At 39.7% G+C, this 20,548-nt stretch overlaps 1 protein-coding gene across 2 annotated transcripts in view; it reads left to right on the top strand.

The window, feature by feature from the left end:
- The window catches only part of ACAN (aggrecan), a 142,951-nt gene that overhangs the window by 65,791 nt on the left and 56,612 nt on the right, over positions 1-20,548 (top strand). For both annotated transcript variants that reach the window (XM_077263458.1, XM_077263460.1), the window contains exons 2-8: positions 1,563-1,639; positions 2,106-2,489; positions 6,422-6,596; positions 12,239-12,366; positions 14,701-14,994; positions 16,045-16,410; positions 16,594-16,768. In XM_077263458.1, coding sequence (XP_077119573.1) covers positions 1,570-1,639; positions 2,106-2,489; positions 6,422-6,596; positions 12,239-12,366; positions 14,701-14,994; positions 16,045-16,410; positions 16,594-16,768 — 1,592 coding nt within the window. In that variant the 5' untranslated portion in view covers positions 1,563-1,569. The remainder of the gene's footprint in view (positions 1-1,562; positions 1,640-2,105; positions 2,490-6,421; positions 6,597-12,238; positions 12,367-14,700; positions 14,995-16,044; positions 16,411-16,593; positions 16,769-20,548) is intronic.

Here is a 20,548-nt window from a genome sequence, read left to right on the forward strand (position 1 = left end):
GTACAACATTTAACTCATAATATGTATGAGAAAATGCAGTTAGAGGAAATCCATAAACATGTCATTATAGACAACATGTCAAAGTATAGCCTGCAGAGGCTTGTACCGGTCATATGTCACTGAGGGACACATTATTATGTATAATAAATAGTAACAGTATATATGGACCCTAGTCATTGGTGGTTCAGGCATAGTAAAAAAGGTAAAATGTACATGTTTTTTAAATGTTTTTTCTTGTTTTTGAGTCACTTACAAGAGCTGGAAAAATATCTTCTAGACTCTACACTCTACAAAATTGCAAAACGAGCCGAAAATGAAAAGTGTTATTCATTGTACGGTATATTGGTTAGCCATATAAAAATATCAAACGTAAGCCTCATTCACACATGCAATTGCCCAATGTATGAGAGAAACGGATCGATTATTATGATCAGACGCTGATCAGAGATTGATCAGAGTTTGATTAGAGTGTGGTCCGGGTTTCTTGTTTTTTGAGAAATTAAAGGGAACCTGTCACCCCCAAAATCAAAGGTGAGTTAAGCCCACCGGCATCAGGGGCTTATCTACAGCATTCTGAAAAGCTTTAGATAAGCCCCCGATGTATCCTGAAAGATGAGAAAAAGAGGTTAGATTATACTCACCTGGGCAGGTGGTCCAATCCAATGGGCGTCGCGGTCCTGTCCGGGGCCTCCCATCTTCATAGGATGACGTCCTCTTCTTGTCTTCATGCTGCATCTCCTGCGCAGGCATACTTTGACTGCCCTGTTGAGGGCAGAGCAAAGTACTGCAGTGCACAGGCGCTGGGCCTCTCTGACCTTTCCCGGCTCCTACACACTGCAGTACTTTGCTCTGCCCTCAACAGGGCAGACAAAGTACGCCTGCGCCAGAGCTGCAGCATGAAGACAAGAAGAGGACATCATCGTAAGAAGATGGGAGGCCCCGGACCGGACCACGACGCCCATCGGACCCGGATCGCACTGGGTGAGTATAATCTAACCTCTTTTTCTCTTCTTTCGTGATACATCGGGGGCTTATCTACAGCATTACAGAATGCTGTAGATAAGCCCCTGTTGCCAGTGGGCTTAGCTCATCATGATTTTGGGGGTGACAGGTTCCCTTTAAGAAAAACATTCTCTACCTTTTCGAGTGCTGTTCAATTTTTTCACAGGCCCAGTGACTCTCATTGTTGATTTTGATTCAACCCTTGGATCAAAATCGGACATGTCTCCCTGATATTCTGTGAACATCACAGTCCACGTAAAATTATGGACATGTTAACGGCCCCACAGACTATCACAAGTATGAGTGCTATCCATGAAAATCATAGCTAGCGTGCGCGAAGATCGGACATGTGAATGAGGCCTTATTGTATTCAGATTCTTGGTGGAAACAGTCATCCAAGCATGGACAGAGGCTGTATCTGAGAGTCAATACATAATACAGAGCAGGTGTACTATACACAAGACGTATCAGAACTATTTTGGATTTATTGGCTTATTTTTATTTACATTGCCTGGTATTACTTTTAATTTGACTTTTTATTTGTTTATTTTCTTTGACAGGTAAACTATGACCACTTTATTATTAGTGTTCGTGTGTTTGCGTGTCATTGCTGCAGCAATATCTGAGGAGGTTTCAGGTGAGTATTTTCGATATTTTGGTAGTACATATTAATATTATCTTTATACATAGCCATAGCCTTGGACAGTGTCAATATGTATGAACTAAAAATAACCATATAAAAACACAAATTATCCATGACATCTCAGGATGTTTATGTGGACATTGGTATTGCATAATCAAACTTCTGCCGAGCTAGGAAAGATCCCGCCTCAGAAGCTGAAGAAGATGTGGGGTTGTGACTCGGTGCTGTGTGTAAAAACAGACAGTAGGCATGGGGTAGAATTTCAACTCCATATGGTTGCCAAACAGATGTAATGATGTTTTTAATCAGTGTAACAGACCTAAAATTGAATAATTAGAAGCAAAAATGTCAAAATTAAAGTAATAATAATTTATATTGACCACAATGATTTATAGTCAACAGCTGCAGTTTATGATCCATCTTCTATTATATACTAATACTTTTTAAAATTAATTTCCAGGTAATGCTGACTTATTAAGCGTAAGTATACCAGCAGAGACTCCACTGACTTATCAGCTAGGACATTCAATTACCATCCCCTGCTATTTCATCAATGCTTTGGAACATGTGACTGTGTCCCCCTCAACGGCTCCCTTAACACCCAGAATCAAATGGAGCAGACACAACAAAGGACGAGAGACTGTTTTACTGGTAGCCACTGATGGTCAAATTCGTGTAAATGAAGCCTACAAAGAACGCATTTCAGTGCCAAACTATCCTCTCATCCCTACTGATGTCAGTTTGGAAATTGTAAACCTATTGTCCAGTGATTCAGGAACCTACCGTTGTGAAGTTATGCATGGAATCGAGGATAGCCAAGACACAGTACAGGTCAATGTGAAAGGTAAATTATTTTACGTTTTACAATCTGCATTGCACACCTCTTTAAAGAGAATCTGTCAGCAGGTTTTGCTATGTAATCTGAAAGCAGCATAACATAGGGGATAGAGAACATGATTACAGCTATATATCAATTACTGGCCTGCTTGTTGCAGTTTTGATAGAATCCCTGTTATCTGTTGTAGATGAAGCAGTGCTGTGAATGCTGAGATCTATACAACCCCGCCCACACCTCTGATTAGCAACTTCCTGTCTACACTAGACAGGAAGCTGGGGGGCGGGGTTATACAGTATAGCCTGACTTGACTGCACGTGACACCTAGTCCTGTAGTGAAAATCTCCTGCTGATAAAACACTGATTATATTGACATCACACAGCCTAGCAAGTAGCACATCCCTAGAATTAGGCTCTCTGCTACTCTATTTTGCTACTCTCAGATTAATATAGAAAGCTATGGCGTGCAATGAGCAACACCGCTCCTATACCCTCAGGGTTGACAACAAAATATAGCTATGGAGGATATCCCAATGTTAAAACATAACCTTTAATACTGTTGAATTAAAAAGCTTGGACACCCAACAAAACACAAACATAAAAAAAAGTGCTCAAGTGAACCAGTGCTCAAAGATAAAAAATTGGATCGGTCTCACAGGGGCACAACAGGGAAGATAGTATAAATAACCCTACCCCTTGCCCATACCCCTGGACCACCATTCTCCAGCTTGGGAGACTGAGAAGCAAACTGCTATATTGATACGTCCGTCTTTATTGGTGAGACCGATCCAATTTTTATCTTTGAGTACTGGTTCACTTGAGCACTTTTGTTTATGTTTGTGTTTTGTTGGGTGTCCATGATTTTTAATTCAACAGTATTAAAGGTTATGTTTTAACATTGGGATATCCTCCATAGCTATATTTTGTTACTCTCAGATTAAATAGCAAACACCTTAAATTTATAAGAACCCAAAACCTGCGCACAGGGGGTAAAGTTTCACTAGATGAACCAGTAATTTAATTGCTGCTTAGTAAATCACTCAGCAATAGTAATTCCATTCAGGTAATATGTACATAAGAGGTGGCCTAATAGTAGACTGGACTATTTTAAATAGTGGTTTAACTGGCTAAGTGGTGGCGTCCCCAAACGTATGAACACTGGGAATCATTCCAGATTCTAAAATCTATTATTTGCTGTATAACATTTTCTGCATATAACTCACAGCATATTTTAGCTACAATATTCTGGTCTTTAAAACATGTTTAAGATTTGCATTTTAAGTGTTGTATCTCCATAGGGGTCACTGGAGGTTGTATAAATTTCACTTTACTATTCTGAATTGTAAGCAAGCTAGTTATAATGTATAATGACTTACAGCTTAAAGTAATGGATAGTTTCTCCAGATTTATAACTTAGTTTTTTACATACAAAATTTGATTTGATACAGTCAACCAGACAACACTTTGTTTTATAGTGGTAAAACATGTATTACCATCTGATCCGTCATTCACAACTATTCTGACCCTTTTTATTTAAAAGAGTTGTTCTGTCCAAATCAATGTCTGCAGTCACTTTGTGTGGCTGCAGACTTGTGAATTCCCCCAGAGCATGCACTGTGAGCTGCAGGGATTCACCGGTTTCTGACCCGGGACCGAATGGTATATATGTATACATACTCCCAGCCAGGGCCCATCTAGTGGGCATGGCCTTGCTCCATACACTTGTGTTGAGCGAGGCCATGCCTCGGCTAATGATGAGGCCTCACTCCATACACGTGTATAACACATACATACCCTTCGTCCAGTCCCTGGTTAGAAACTGGCGAATCCCGCAGCGCACAGTCCATGCGCTGGGGGATTCATAAGTCTGCAGGCTACAGACTTATCAGTTTGCACAGCAAAACCCCTTTAATTCATCCTCCTATCAGATTTACAATTATAAACACTCAGATGTTGTTTTCTTCTCACCAAACATATGCAGTCTTATTGTATTATTAGAATATTTCAAGGGGTTAGCCGGGACTGTTTAATTTCATTCTTATGTGTCTAAGAACTTACAGACAGGTAGTTGGTAATTACCTGCCTTTTCCACCTGGCACCGATCCCTGCTGGTTCAGAGCGGTTACGAACCTCTAAGACCGGTAATTTTGCAGTTTCCAGTGATGTCACATCGACAGAGCAGCTTCTTCTCTTCTGCTCTGTTGATGGGGCATGACTGCTTATGTCCTGCTTATTGACAACCAGCTCACCAATGCCTAACTGCGGGAAGACGACTGTCCATCAGCATGACGTCGGCAGTCATGCCCCAATGACAGAGCAGCCGGAAGAGCTGCTCTGTTGATGAAAACAGCAGAATCGTGGGCAGGATCAGTAAGTGACCGCTTTAAGCTTGCAGCGGGCAGAACAGGCAAGTAGTTAATAACCACTTGCCTGTCAGCTCAATAGGAAAACCCCTTTAACAATATTTGTAATCTTTTTCTTTGCTAAAGCCAAAATAATTAACACCTGAATAGTAACATTATACTCACAGTGGAATTATGATAATATTAAACAAACTTGAGTTTCCAACATAAATCATAAACACTGATTAAACAGGTTTTTTTCTAAAATAACCATATAATTGTCATTACTTGGGTTATTAGCCTTCTAGCCTGAAATCTGGATGTAACAATGCTCAATTAATTCATCTATAAAAGTGTAATGGAGCAGAAGACCACCGCTCGGTCGCATCCTTTAGTGGCCGCTCTTGAGTATTGCAGAATAAGAATAGCTCCTTTCGTTTTAATAGGAGCTGATTTACAGTACCCTAAAAAGAGCACTAAACAGTGTGACAAAGAAGTGGTGTTCCACTCTGCCGCCTCACTAACATCTACATAAAGAAAAACCTTGCACTCAACTTAATGCTCTTAGTGAATTTTAATGTAGTACCCAAAACGTTTCGGTCCAACACACCGGACCTTCATCAGTTACGTACTGTGTGTAGAATCATGGGGGAGACAAACAGTGTCTCTAGGCACACAAAAAAAGAGGAAGCAGCGTCTGAATTGCAAGCTGGCAAGGGGTAAGATCCATTTATGCTGGGAGGAGGGGTGGTGTGCCCGTGTTAGGACGCGGAATCCTCCGCTCGTCTTCTCACTAACATCTGGCTGCTGTTGAATCCCTTAGAAGCTGACACCCATAACTCTCATAGATCTGATATTGATGACCTATCAGATCATAGGCAGCACAGTGGCTCAGTGGTTAGCACTGTTGCTTTGCAGCGCTTGGGTTCTGGGTACAAATCCCACCAAGGACAACATGCAAGGAGTTTGTATGTTTTGTGTTTGTGTGGGTTTCTTCTGGGTTCTCTGGATGCTTCCCACACTCCACAGATATGTTGAGGACTGTGATAATGATGTCTGCATAGCGCTGTGGAAATAATGGTGCTATGTAAGCAACCATAATAATCATAAGGAGACATCATCAATACACTTGACCCTTTTAAAGAATGACTGAACTTTCACAAAACTTTTGACATAATACAGAGGCATGTCATGAGTTTGATTGGTGGAGGTCAACCAATCTAGAAAGTGAAGGAGCAGAAAAGTTAAACTGAAGGCTTAACTCCTTCAACTCTTTCAAAACTAAAGATGGGCTAAATAGAAAGTCTTCCATCTTGGAGGAAAGCAGCCTTCTCTCTTCTGAGCGTTTTGCTACTTCATTTTAGCATATAGTTGGGGTCTGAGCTCCCAGACCTCCACAAATCAAAACTTCTGATGTGTATTTTGACTTGTGAAAAGTTTTGTGATGGTGTTGCTACTTTTTACAGCTTCTTTTCTTCACATGACATCTTTATAATTACCATAAATTTGGATATCACCACGCATTGTGTGAAATGTTTTTTTCTTTTAGATTGTTTTTTTAATTCATCATTGTTTTACTTTTTCATCAATTCACTTCAGGGATCGTTTTCCACTATAGAGCCATCTCTACCAGATACACCTTGGATTTCGAAAATGCCAAAAAAGCCTGCATTCAGAACAGTGCCACCATTGCTTCACCGGAACAACTCCAATCTGCGTATGATGATGGATATCACCAGTGTGATGCCGGTTGGCTTTCTGATCAGACAGTCCGGTACGATCTTATAACTTAAACTTGTTCATTGAGTATTCACTTTTACAAACACTGTAACCATACTTTCATTATTTTATTCTTATCTATGGCACTAACATTTATTGTAAATCTGTTGAATGTTTTACTGTGTAAAGACTGGGTCTTTTGCACTCTCTATAGCAGATAATTCAGCTTTAATATATATATATATATATATATATATATATATTATTGTTAAGTAATATTCTGTTTTGTTAGCCATATTAACGAAAATGTTATTATTAATACAATATAAGGAGTCTGTGCCCTGCAAAACGTATATTAAACTTCTTAAACTATTGTAAATGGGACTTAGCCCCTATGAAAATCATACCAGCAGTGTACATATTATCTTTTTAGCAGCTGGGAAAACCACTTTTATTTTATATACAAATGTGGGGCTTTGGGGCACTCTTGGCATGGCCATTACACCATTACACCCCCTCTCAATTTGTGTTTTGAGTATTGTCTCTGATTCTGATTGACAGCTCTCATTGGACCAGAGCAAACACTGCCTGATGTCAATCAGTCAACGATAAAGCTGTGGAAGAAAATAGCGCAAATAGGGTCTTATTCGATAGACTCAGTATGATCTCAATCAGATTATACTAACCTGATGTATCTGCTGTTTGAGCATAGAATACTGAATACGAGTGACAGCTGCAGCAGATCCATGATTCAGCAAGTGACCGTTGACATGAATATAGAAGGATTTCTATGGAATAATTCAGCGCTGCTGAAGATGTACAGACGTCAATCCAGGCATGATGCGATGAAAGAATTGTGGTTTATTCGACACGTTTATATAAGCACTATCTCTGTATCCCCTGTATACATGTGGCTACTTCCTGATGTAGATGTAATTTTAACTTCGAAACCCATCGAATAAACCACAATTCTTTCATCACATCTTGCCTGGATTGACATTTCTACATCTTCAGCAGCGCAGAACTATTCCACAGAAATCCTTCTACATTCATGATCTCAATCGATGGTATTCTGACTCTCAAGGAGCTCAGAGTTGCTCCCACAGCGTCATTGCAGGCGCACACATGGTGTAGGTGGTGAGGGGCTTTTATCCCTGACTCTGTTCTCCGGGGAACACCTTTTAGGCTTCTTTTACACTTGCCGTGATTTTGCGGCCCTTTTTTGCAGGCCTTTTTTGCCGTAATTTTCACGGTCTGACACCAAAAGGGGTCCCAAGAATCTTGCAGATCGCCGTTTTTCTGGTTTGGAATACTATGGAAAAAGTATTGAAAGCAAAAAACGGCATTCAACAAATCCGGTCTTCACGGTGCACCGCAAAAACAAGCTTCCATTGTTTTTGCGGCCCCATTGATTTTCAATGGGGTCATGTCCGTAAGCCATGAAAAATATCGAGCTGGCTTGATATTTTTTCATGGCCATAGATACAGCCGGTGTGCGGCGCTCTGACGAATTTTTGCGACCCAGTTTTTAAGGCCCCATAGAAATGTATTGGGGCCGCAGAACATGGCAAGTGTAAAAGAAGCCTTACACTAATACTAGAAGTGTAGCAAGCAGTAACTGCAGACAGGAAACAGGAAAGAGAGTGCACCAGCATCCACACTGAGCGCGTGACCATGCAGACACCATGTGAGAGCCGCCGTGCTTCTTCAGTGTCAGTGCACCATGGATTAAAATTAGGCAATGCTTACTGTAGGACAGCAAGAGCTGTTAATTAGGATCAGAGACAGAGGTTGGAATGCAAATTGAGATATTATAACAGTGCACTGAGTCATTGGCAGCACCAAGGGTGCGCCGAAGCTCTCTCATTTGCATATGAAATAAGAATTATTTTCTTATTTAATAAAAAACTAAATTGCTAGTAGAATTTTTATATGGTCTAAGTCCTTTTTACAACTGTTTCATATACTTACTGAGTTTGTTATTTAGTTTGACCAATCTTTTTATGTTAGAACAGTCACTTGAGAATAGGATGTCCTTCTGCTTAGCTCTGTTTTCTTGAATTGCCACCACAAGGGAGATGGAGATCTGCACTGGCCCAACTAAAATCAATGACATGTTTCTTTGGCTACTTTCACACTAGCGTCGTGCACTGCACGTTGCTATGCGTCGTTTTGTAGAAAAAACGCTTCCTGCAAAAGTGCTTGCAGGATGCGTTTTTTCTCTATAGACTTGCATTAGCGATGCAGTGCGACGCATTGCCACACGTCGCAACCGTCGTGCGACGGTTGCGTCGTGTTGCGTCGGTCCGTCGCCACCAAAAAACGTTGCATGTAACTTTTTTGGTGCGTCGTGTCCAGCATTTCCGACCGCGCATGCGCTGACGGAACTCCGCCCCCTCCTCCCCGCACCTCACAATGGGGCAGCGGATGCATTAAAAAACAGCATCCGCTGCCCCCATTGTGCAGCGCTTCCACAGTATGCGTTGGTGGGCCGCAACGTCGCATTACGACGTGCAGTGCACGACGCTAATGTGAAAGTAGCCTTTAATACACAGATTTCCTGGGTTATCTAGTGTAAGTGATGCTCTTTGTAGCTGCTCTCCACTCTGGATAAACTAAGAGGATTTGGGTGCGGGGAACATCTTATATGAGACATTGATTATATTCCGTAATATGTAAACCAAACAATCAATTACTATTGTTTATACCTGATAAGAGATAAACAACCTTAAAATAACTTTTTTTTTTGTTAAAAATTAAAGTCAATTGTGAAGAAATAATGTGCTGAAAAACACACTATTTTAACACACTGTAATAATCGCTTAACCTAACTGTCCTGCCAGAGTCTATTAGATGAAATCTAACACTGAAAATAGACTGCCATACAGAAATGTTTCAGTGTATTGTACAAGTGATCCATTGCTCATTTTAGTTAGTGGGACTAAAAATATGTATTTTTTAAAAAGTCCAAAAAATGTGGCAAAACATTAATAAGAACACAGCAGTTTTTACCAGAATTCTGTCATAAAACTGAAATATAGGTACATTTTTTGCAGCTCACTGTTGCGCCTAAATTTTGTGACTTTTGGCACATTTACAGCGGTTTTAGCCAGCAGATGCGAAACCTGGACAATAAAAAACAAGACAGAAGAAGAATTGACTTCTTCGAAATGTGGTGATGGGGAAGGATGTTACTAATACCATGGATGGCAAGAAAAACAAACTTGTCATTCGAAGCAAGTATGACCAATAGGGATGTGAAACGTGCTTCGTGATACTCGAATATCGCTCGAGTATGTGGGTGCTCAGGTGGGCTCGTCACTCGACAAGCATTGGCTGGTGCTCGGATTTGAAGCTCGAATCCCCATCCAGCATGTTTGGCAAATGTTACACAGCTAATAAGCATGTGGACATTGTCTGCCAGTGACTGTAATGTCATAGCCATTTTGGTAGAGGCATTACTGTGATCTTGGCCTTTTTTTCAGAGAGTATGAATGATAACACCAAAACTTTTTCTCCACTCATGGTTAGTGGTTGGGCGAAGCCATTTATTGTCAAACTACTGTGTTTTCTCTGTTTAAATTATAATGACAACCCAAAACATCCAAATTACCCTGATCAAAAGTAAAACTTTTGGAGAGATCAGCGCAAAATAGGGTCTTATCCGAGAAATATAGTGAGCTTTACGCTCAGATTAAAAGCAACTAATTAATCCGAAAAAACAGTATATAGTGCAACATCGGATACAGCAGATCCACGGATCAGCCAGTGACCATCAGACATCAATAGGTTAGAAGGGGTTTGTGGATAGTTTCTGCGCTGCCGACAGGATTTAAAACATATATCCCAGTGTAGTATAATGATTGATTTATTTCAAAATAAACCAATTATTATACTACACTGGGATATATGTTTTAAGTCCTGTCGGCAATGCAGAAACTATCCACAAACTCCTTCTAACCTATTGATGCCTGATCAAAAGTTCACATACCCCATTTCTTAATACCATGTATTGCCCCCTCTAACATCCATGACAGCTTGAAGTCTTTTGTGGTAGTTGTGAATGAGGTTCTTTATTTTCTCAGATGGTAAAGCTGCCCACTCTTCATAGCAAAAAGCCTCCAGTTCCTGTAAATTCCTGGGCTGTCCAGCATGAACTGCATGCTTGAGATCTCCCCAGAGTGGCTCAATAATATTGAGGTCAGGAGACTGAGATGGCCACTCCAGAACATTCATTTGTTCTGCTGCAGCCAATGACAGGTCGACTTGACCTTGTGTTTTGGATTGTTGTCATGTTTGAACATCCAAGTACGTCCCATGTGCATAATCCAAGCTGATGAGTGCAAATTTGCTGATAACGTGCTGCATTCTTCTTTCCTTCAACCTTGACCAAGTTTACTGTGCCTTTGTAGCTCACACATCCCCAAAACATCAATGATCCACCTCCATGCTTTACAGTAGGAATGATGTTCCTTTCATCATAGGCCTTGTTGACCTCTCTCTAAATGTAACGTTTATGTTTGTGGCCAAAAAGTTAAATTTTGCTCTCATCACTCCAAATTACCTGGTTCCAGAAGTTGTGAGGCTTGTGTCTGTGCTGTTTTGCGTATTGTAGGTGAGATACTTTGTGGCATTTGCGCAGTAATGGCTTTCTTTTGGCGACTCAACCTTGCAGCCCATTTTTGTTCAAGTGCCTCCTTATTGTGCATCTTGAAACAGCCACACCGCTAGTTTTCAGAGAGTCCTGTATTTCAGCTGATGTTATTTGTGGGTTTTTCTTTGCATCCCAAACAATTTTCCTGGCCGGTGTGGATGAAATTTTTGTTGGTCTACCTGACCGTGGTTTTGTTTTTACATAACCCCTGATTTTCCATTTATTAATCACAGTTTGAATGCTGCTGACTAACATTATAAATTCCTTGGATATCTTTTTCTATCCCTTTCCTGTTTTATATACTTTAACTACCTTTTCCCATAGATCCGATGACAATTCTTTTGCTTTCCTCATGACTCACAATCTAGAACTAGATGCTTGACAAAGACATTTTTGGGTCGAAACGTTGCATTCTGGCAGAATAAAACTATTGAATTTTTTCATCACCTGGACTGGCTGCTGTCCCTCTTATTTCTAAGATTGTTCATTTCCAATTGGGTCGTTGGACTGGAGCGTGCATCCCACTATTGATGTGCTGTCTGCTGCCTTTTTTATTATTTCACAATTTAGAACGTCAGTGGCTGGATGAAAGATGCAAGAGTCTGTCTGCATCCCAGAAACTCACTCAGCTTTTATGCACACTGATTACAAGCAAACAGGTCAGAGATGAGGATGTTACCTTTAGCAGCCATTCAAATCCATTTGTGTCAACTTCTGTGCATGTTATTAGGCCAAAATCCCCAGGGTATGTGAACTTTTGATCAGGGTCATCTGGATGTTTTGGGTTTCATTGTGATTTAAAAAGAGAAAAGAGTAGTTTGACAATAAATGGCTTCACCCAACCACTAACCATGAGTGGAGAAAAACATTTGGTGTTATCATTTGTATACTCTATAAAAAGGCCACGAAAGCAAAAATTCTGTTGGGGTACGTATACTTTTGAGCACAACTGTATATATGTATGTATATTGTAGAGTGCAATTAAACATTATGAAAAGTCTCATTTCCTATAAGAAGTATATTTATTGATATGTCTCTTGTAGTTATCCAATCCATAATCCACGTGAGCCATGCTATGGTGACAAAGAAAACTTTCCAGGAGTAAGAACATATGGCATTCGAGACACTGATGAAACTTATGATGTATATTGCTATGCCGAAGACATGACAGGTGTCTATCCATAGCATCTATATCTCTATCTATCTATCTATCTATCTATCTATCTATCTATCTATCTATCTATCTATCTATCTATCTATCTATCTATCTATCTGTCTACAGTTGCATATACATGTTTGGCCACCCTGGTCAAAATTACTGTTATTGTGAACAGTTAAGCAATTTGAAGATTAAATTATCTCTAAAATGCCTAAAGTTAAATATTACACATTTAGAATAATAATAATAATTTTCATTTTTATAGTGTCAACATATTCCACAGCACTTTACACATTTCCTTTGCATTTTGGACAATTATTATTATTATTATTTATTTTCATCTTTTACATTTTAAAAACTCAAAAAGGAAAATGGGCTGATGCAAAAGTTTGGGAAGTCTGCATGGTTAGTACTCAGTAGCACCCCCTTTTGAAAGTATCACAGCTTGTAAATGCTTTTTGTAACTAGTAAATAATCTTTCAATTCTTGCTTAAGGAATTGTCATTAATTCTTCTTTGGAAAATTCTTCCAGTTCTGTGAGATTCCTGGGTCATCTTGCATACACTGCTATTATGAGGTCTAGCCACAGATTTTCAATGATATTCAGATCAGGGGACTGTGAGGGCCGTTGTAAACCCTTCAGATTGCACCTTTTCAGGTAGTCTATTGTGGATTTTGACATGTGTTTAGGATCATTATCCATTTGTAGGAGCCATCCTCTTTTCAACTTCAGATTTTTTACAGATGGTGTTATGTTTGTATCAAGAATTTTTTGAAAGTTCATTGAATCCATTCTTCCCTCCAAATGTGAAATGTTCCCCATGTCATTGGCTATAATACAACCCCAAAGCATGATTGATCCACCCACATGCTTAAAGGGAACCTGTCACCAGGTTTGGCTGATAAGAGATATGGCCATCACCTTTCAGGGCTAATATACAGCATTCTATAATGCTGTATTTCTGTCCCCAACCTGACCTACTAGAGAAGAAAAGTAACTTTTATTATGATCATCTGTGGGGTGGTCCAGTTCGATGGATGTCACTCTCTTGGTCTGGCACCTCCCTTCATCTTGCGATGCTGCCCTCCTGCTTGCTTCCTTTGCATGATGCATCTCCTCAGCACTGCGCTCCTGCATAGGTGCACTACTCTGTCCTGTTGAGGTTAGAGCAAGGTACTGCAGTGCACAGGTGCCAGGAAAGCTTAAAGAGCCCCAGCGCATGCGCACAGCAGTACTTTTTTCTGCCCTTGACAGGGCAGAGAAGTACGCCTGCGCAGTAGCGCTGTGCCGTGGAGACTGTGTGGATGATGAAGGGATGCATCATCCACATGAAGCAAGCAGGAGGACAGGGATCGTAAGAAGATGGGAGGCACTGGACCAAGACCAGCAACGCCCATTGGACAGGACTGCCCTGCAGGTGAGTAAATAAAAGTTATTTTTTTTCGCTTGCAGGTCAGGCTGGGGATGATATACAGCATTATAGAATGCTGTATATAATCCCTGAGAGGTGATGGCCGTATTTCTTATCAGCCAAACTTGGTGACAGGTTCACTTTAATGGTTGGCGAGATGTACTTTTCCTAAAATTCTGTGCCCTTTTTTCTCCACACATATCTTTGATCATTGGGGCAAAAGAGTACTATTTTAACCTCAACATTCCACGGGACTTGTTTCCAGAATGCATAAGGCTTGTTTAGATGTTCTTTTGCACTTCTGTTACTTCTGACGCAGGAGAGGTTTTCTTCTAATGACTCTTCCATGAAGGCCATGTTTGTGCAGGTGTCTCTGAACAGTAGAACAATGTAATACAACTCCAGAGGTCTTTTGCAGTCAAGTGGTGGTTCTGATTTGCCTCTCTAGTAATCAGCGGAGAGCAGCTCTTACTGAAATGTTGCCTGGTCTTCCAGACATTATCTTGACCTCAACAATTCCTGTTAACTGCCATTTCTTAATTACATTTTAAACTGAGGAGAGGGCAATTTGAAAACTTCTTATAGCCTTTGTCTTAAACCTTGGTCAAAGATATCTGAGCCCACAAATCTCCAAAGATGCCCAAACTTTTGCACTGGCCTATTTTCTTTTTTTGCAATTTTTAAAATGTAAAAATGACAATATATTTTGTTTTTGCCTAAAATACAAAGGAAATGTGTCATCTTTAACTTTAGCTCTTTTAGAGATCATTTAATCTTCATCTTGCTTAACTGTTCACAATGACAGTAATTTTTGACCAGGGGTGCCCAAACTTTTACATGCCACTGTATATATATTTATCTCTTCTCTATCTGTCATCTCTCGCTCGTCTTTTGAACTAACGCAATAGCAATGACATCTTTCTTGCTTTCTTAGGTGAGGTCTTTTATGCATCATCTGCTGAAAAGTTTACATTCTATGAAGCTGAAAAGCAATGCCAAAACCTAGGAGCCAAGCTTGCCACAACAGGACAACTCCATCTAGCTTGGCAAACTGGCATGGATGTATGCAGTGCCGGCTGGCTGGCAGATCGCAGTGTTAGATATCCAATTGCCTATCCACGTCCCAACTGTGGAGGAAACTTAGTTGGAGTCAGAACAGTTTATCTCCATCCCAACCAGACTGGATATCCCGATCCCCTGTCTCGGTATGATGCTATCTGCTACAAAGGTTAGTCTTCACATTTTAATACAGAATAATTAAACTTACAGTATGTATGTGTATGTTTCATGTGCGGACATTGTAAAGGTTTTTACATGTTTTATTTTTTTTATTTTGAAATTGAATCTGATCTGTAACCTTTTAAACACTGTAACATAGATATTACACAGCAGGTCTTACTACTCTGTGAGATAAACTATACTCCATAAATCTGGCTTATGTAGGACTTAGAAACTTTAAGTATTGGTCAAATAATATACTATTGTTGGTATTTTAAATCTAAGGTAGATAGGTGTACTATATTGAAAATGTATTATCTTCTTTAAAATATAAAATAGAAATTACATGTGGTTTTTTCCATATTTTTTTTTTTTCAAAATTGTGAAGCCTTTCAAATTTTTTATGACAGTTTTCACAAGCCTTTAGTTTAGTTTTTTTTAACAGCTCTATGTGCATTTTTGTTGAACATTTATAAAATCCTATGGAAAATCCTGTGAAAAATGGTCAGAAAAGTGCTATACCTAGAGCATGCAGCGAATTGGAAAAAAAAATATCCTCGTCAGAAAAAGACAACAAAAAATATATTGTAGTCATTGCAAAATTTTACTACGTGCTTTAAAGTAAAATGTGACTTTTTTAATAAAAGTGCCACAAATAGATATGTGTGATCTAGCTGTAGACTGAAATCTCATCTGCAGTTTTGGTGGCTTATTTATGCAGTCTTTGAACCGAAGTCAGAATTGAATTTAAAAAAAAGAAAAAATACAAAAGGAAGACTAATTCTGGTTTGCCTAGTCTTTTGTAGAGAATCCCTGTTACTCCAGTTACGTTGGAGCTTATTAAAGTATTTTTGGCTTTGCACTTCCGTAACATAGAGAAGCACCAGCTGATACAAGATGAGTTCCTTTCTCTAATGGTCAGACAGCATAATGACTCTTTCTTTTTAGATGTTAAGATGTAATCTCATTTGTTAGAAGTTGCTCTTTAGCTCAGCTTTCAATACTATTAATGTGGAAAGTGGCCTTATTTGCTTCTTAAACTATTTTGCTCCTGGAACAGATGATGCTGACAACATTACTATTCAAACTGTGACACAGCCTGGCCTGACACTCATCTTTCACCGAAATGCTACCGAAGAGGAAGCCCGTGGCAGTATAACTGCTCTAGAAGGACTGAACTTCACCCTAACACCTTCTGAAGATGGCTTTACAGCAACTCCAGAGTTCCCCGGAACGCCTATTAGTCAGGATCTGCTGCCAACAGGAGCCTTATTAGAAAACATCACAGACGATGGACTTCAGCTATGGCTGGAAAATATCACAGCTGTTCCTCCCATTGAAGCCACTGGCACAGCAGAAAAGGAAATATTACCAGTCACAGCAGCGATTGATGTCGCTTATCCAGTAAAACCCATATCTGACACTGGTGAGTGTTAACCAACTATTATTCACTAAGGGATAAATATTATTTCTCAATATTATTTCTCAACAATAATTTTATTTTAAATGCTATACAAAATTAAAAAAAAATAAATTATGAAATAAATACTTAAATTGCACGTTTGATTGAGTCTTATGCTGATTATCAATCATTTGTTTTCCCAATAAGGTGTTGTGTTTCATTACCGAGCGGAATCCAGTCGATATTCTCTTAACTTCAGCCAGGCGAAGAAAGCATGCCTGGACAATGATGCTGTTATTGCAACTGCTGCTCAGCTCCAGGCGGCCTATGAAGCTGGATTTGATCAATGTGATGCCGGCTGGATTTCAGATCAAACTGTCAGGTATGATAACAAGCCCTTGGATTAACGAGGATTGTAATACACTGTTCTTATGCAGAAACAAACATTTTTGTGAATCTTTACCTAAAGGTTGTCCAGTTTTATCACAAAAGTCTGCAGTCACTAATCGTACACACTGGGCGCTAGGAGGATTCTCCGATGCCGGCAATGAGACAGACCGGTCATGTGACCACAAGGATGCAATATGCATACCCCTGGTCACATTCCGACTAGATGTGCACGGCCTCGCCCAATTCACTTGTATTGAGCAAGGTCATGCATGTCTAGTCGGCATGTGACCTAAGTATGCATGTCATATACTTGCAGTCACATGACTGCTTGGTCTCGCTGCCCGCATCGGAGAATTCTCACAACGCTTGCTGGGCGCTATGTGAGGATTTACAATTCTGCAGTCAGATAGAGTGACTGCAGACTTTTGTGATAAACCTGAACTACCTCTTTAATTAAACAAATGCTACTGTGACACATTTCTAGCATCTCTAGTTTTAAGAGATACAGCCTTTTCTTCTCTTACTATATTTCTCATACTTAGCGGGCTACTGTGCCAATGTCAGTGACATGTCACAAGATTTTATAATACATATTGCATGTACACTGTGTGCAGAATTATTAGGCAAGTTGTATTTTAGAGGATTATTTTTATTATTGATCAACAACTATGTTCTCAATCAACCCAAAAGACTCATAAATTTCAAAGCTTAATATTTTTGGAAGTTGGAGTGTTTTTTTTTTTTTTTTTAGATTTGGCTATCTTAGGAGGATATCTGTTTGTGCAGGTAACTATTACTGTGCAGAATTATTAGGCAATTTAATAAAAACCAAACATATTCCCATCTCACTTGTTAATTTTCACCAGGTAAACCAATATAACTGCACAAAATTTAGAAATAAACATTTCTGACATGCAAAAACAACCCCCCCCCAAAATTAGTGACCAATATAGCCACCTTTCTTTATGATGACACTAACAGCCTTCCATCCATAGATTCTGTCAGTTGCTTGTTCTGTTTACGATCAACATTGCATGCAGCAGCCACCACAGCCTCCCAGACACTGTTCCGAGAGGTGGACTGTTCTCCCTCCATGTAGATCTCAATTTTATGAGGGACCACAGGTTCTCTATGGGGTTCTGATCAGGTGAACAAGGGGGCCATGTCATTATTTTTTCTTTTTTGAGACCTTCACTGGCCAGCCACGCTGTGGAGTAGTTGGAGGCATGTGATGGAGCATTGTCCTGCATGAAAATCTTGTTTTTCTTGAACGATACCGACTTCTTCCTGTACCACTGCTTGAAGAAGTTGTCTTCCAGAAACTGGCAGTAGGTCTGGGAGTTGAGCTTCACTCCATCCTCAACCCCAAAAGGTCCCACTAGTTCATCTTTGATGATACCAGCCCATACAGTACCCCACCTCCACCTTGCTAGTGTCTGAGTCGGAGTGGAGCTCTCTGCCCTTTACTGATCCAGCCTCTTCCCATCCATCTGGCCCATCAAGAGTCACTCTCATTTCATCAGTCCATAAAACCTTTGAAAAGTCAGTCTTAAAATATTTCTTGGCCCAGTCTTGACGTTTTATCTTATGTTTCTATTTCAAAGGTGGTCGTTTTTCAGCCTTTCTTACCTTGGCCATGTCCCTGAGTATCGCACACCTTGTGCTTTTTGTTACTCCAGTAACGTTGCACCTCTGAAATATGGCAAAACTGTTGGCAAATGGCATCTTGGCAGCTTCATGCTTGATTTTCCTCAATTCATGAGCAGTTATTTTGTGTCTTTTTTGCCCAACACGCTTCTTGCGACCCTGTTGGCTATTTGCCATGATCACGCTTCAAAAGTTTGGCAATTTCAAGACTGCTGCATCCCTCTGCAAGACATCTCACAATTTTGGACTTTTCAGAGCTCGTCAAATCTCTCTTCAGACCCATTTTGCCAAAGGAAAGGAAGTTGCCTAATAATTAAGCACACCTTATGTAGTGTTTTGATGTCTTTAGACAACACTCCTCCTCATTACAGAGATGCACATCACCTGATTTACTTAATTGGTAGTTGGCTCTCAAGCCTGAACAGCTTGGAGAAGGATAACATGTATAAACAGTATCATGTGATCAAAATACAACTTGCCTAATAATTCTGCACACAGTGTATTATTAAGTAGATCTCAGGATCTGATGAGGCTGGTGTACTTACTGTAAAAAAATCTATGTCAGAATAGCTGTGTAATCCTTTATGAAAGTTTAACTCAATCTCCGCCAAGCAGTCCTGATTGACAGCTCCTTAGTGTCCCTTCTGCTAATGCTGATATCTTCCTCTATAGCTAAAATGCTCAATATAATAATAGTATTATATAGCCATTCTGACATGGATTTTATAGTAAACCACTAAGCCTCATCAGGTCTAAGAGATCTATTTAATAATGTATGCAGTTTGTGTTCTTCAATCTGGTTTCACTTTATGATTGATAAATTAATCAGAATTAGCAGAAAATAACTACTTTTCAGCCCACCATCTGGTCTTCCATTCCTCTTTTGCTGCCAACTACGCCTCTGGCATCACTGCTTCCCATTTCTGTGCATGTCCTAACTAGGCCTCAGGTGACGTATGTCGCAACATCACAATGTCATTGTGAGTGCCACAGCAGCATGGCATGGAGTGATATCAGAGACCAAGTTGATGGGGGAAGACAAGGCATAGAGTCAAGCAAGCTTAAGAGGATGTGTGGTGTGATGAGGCAAGGTGAAAAGAGCAAGAGCAGAGGACTGGACAGCTGACTAAAGGGACAGAGGGTTGGGTAAAGAGTGGAATAGTTGAGCGGTGAGGTGAGTATAATTTTTGTATGCTATGTTTATTATGCTCCGAGGAACATTGAATACCCAATGAATAACAATACTGAAAAATCCATGTGATTTGTCCAATTTGAATTAGTAGTAACAGTAGTAAATAAATTAATAGGTAAGAAATTATGTTCCGTATTAATAATCATGGGAATGAATTAGCTCAACTTGCTGCCCACGTTCAAACTGACCAAATCAATTATCATTTTACACAAATTATTAAAGATTTCATAATTCTGCAAGCGTAACTGGAACTTATTAATCTGACAAATTTATTTAATCATCTACAAATGGCAAAATTTGTTCTCATCCCGAGCCAAGAAGATGGAGAATCTGAGTAGGCGGTAGTGTACAGATAAACTTTATACATCAAAAATGCAAAACATTGCTCTCACTTTCTAAAAATGTATCTGCTCAATCAGATAATGTATTCAGCTAAGATAAACATGCAAGTTACTACACTGTGTTTAGAATTATTAGGCATGTTGTATTTTGATCATATGATACTTTTTATACATGTTGTTCTACTCCAAGCTGTTCAGGCTTGAGAGCCAACTACCAATTAAGTAACGAGGAGGGGTGTTGTCTAATGACATCAAAACCCTATATAAGGTGTGCTGAATTATTAGGCAACTTCCTTTCCTTTGGCAAAATGAGTCAGAAGAGAGATTTGACGGGCTCTGAAATGTGCAAAATTGTGAGATGTCTTGCAGAGGGATGCAGCAGTCTTGAAATTTTAAAACTTTTGAAGCGTGATCACGGAACAATCAAGCGTTTCATAGCAAATAGCCAACAGGGTCGCAAGAAGCGTGTTGGGCAAAAAAGGCGCAAAATAACTGCACATGAATTGGGAAAAATCAAGCGTGAAGCTGCCAAGATGCCATTTGCCACCAGTTTTGCCATATTTCAGAGCTGCAAGGTAAGAAAGGCTGAAAA

This window comes from Ranitomeya variabilis, chromosome 5 (genome assembly GCF_051348905.1).
Source record: "Ranitomeya variabilis isolate aRanVar5 chromosome 5, aRanVar5.hap1, whole genome shotgun sequence".
Lineage (NCBI taxonomy): Eukaryota > Metazoa > Chordata > Amphibia > Anura > Dendrobatidae > Ranitomeya > Ranitomeya variabilis.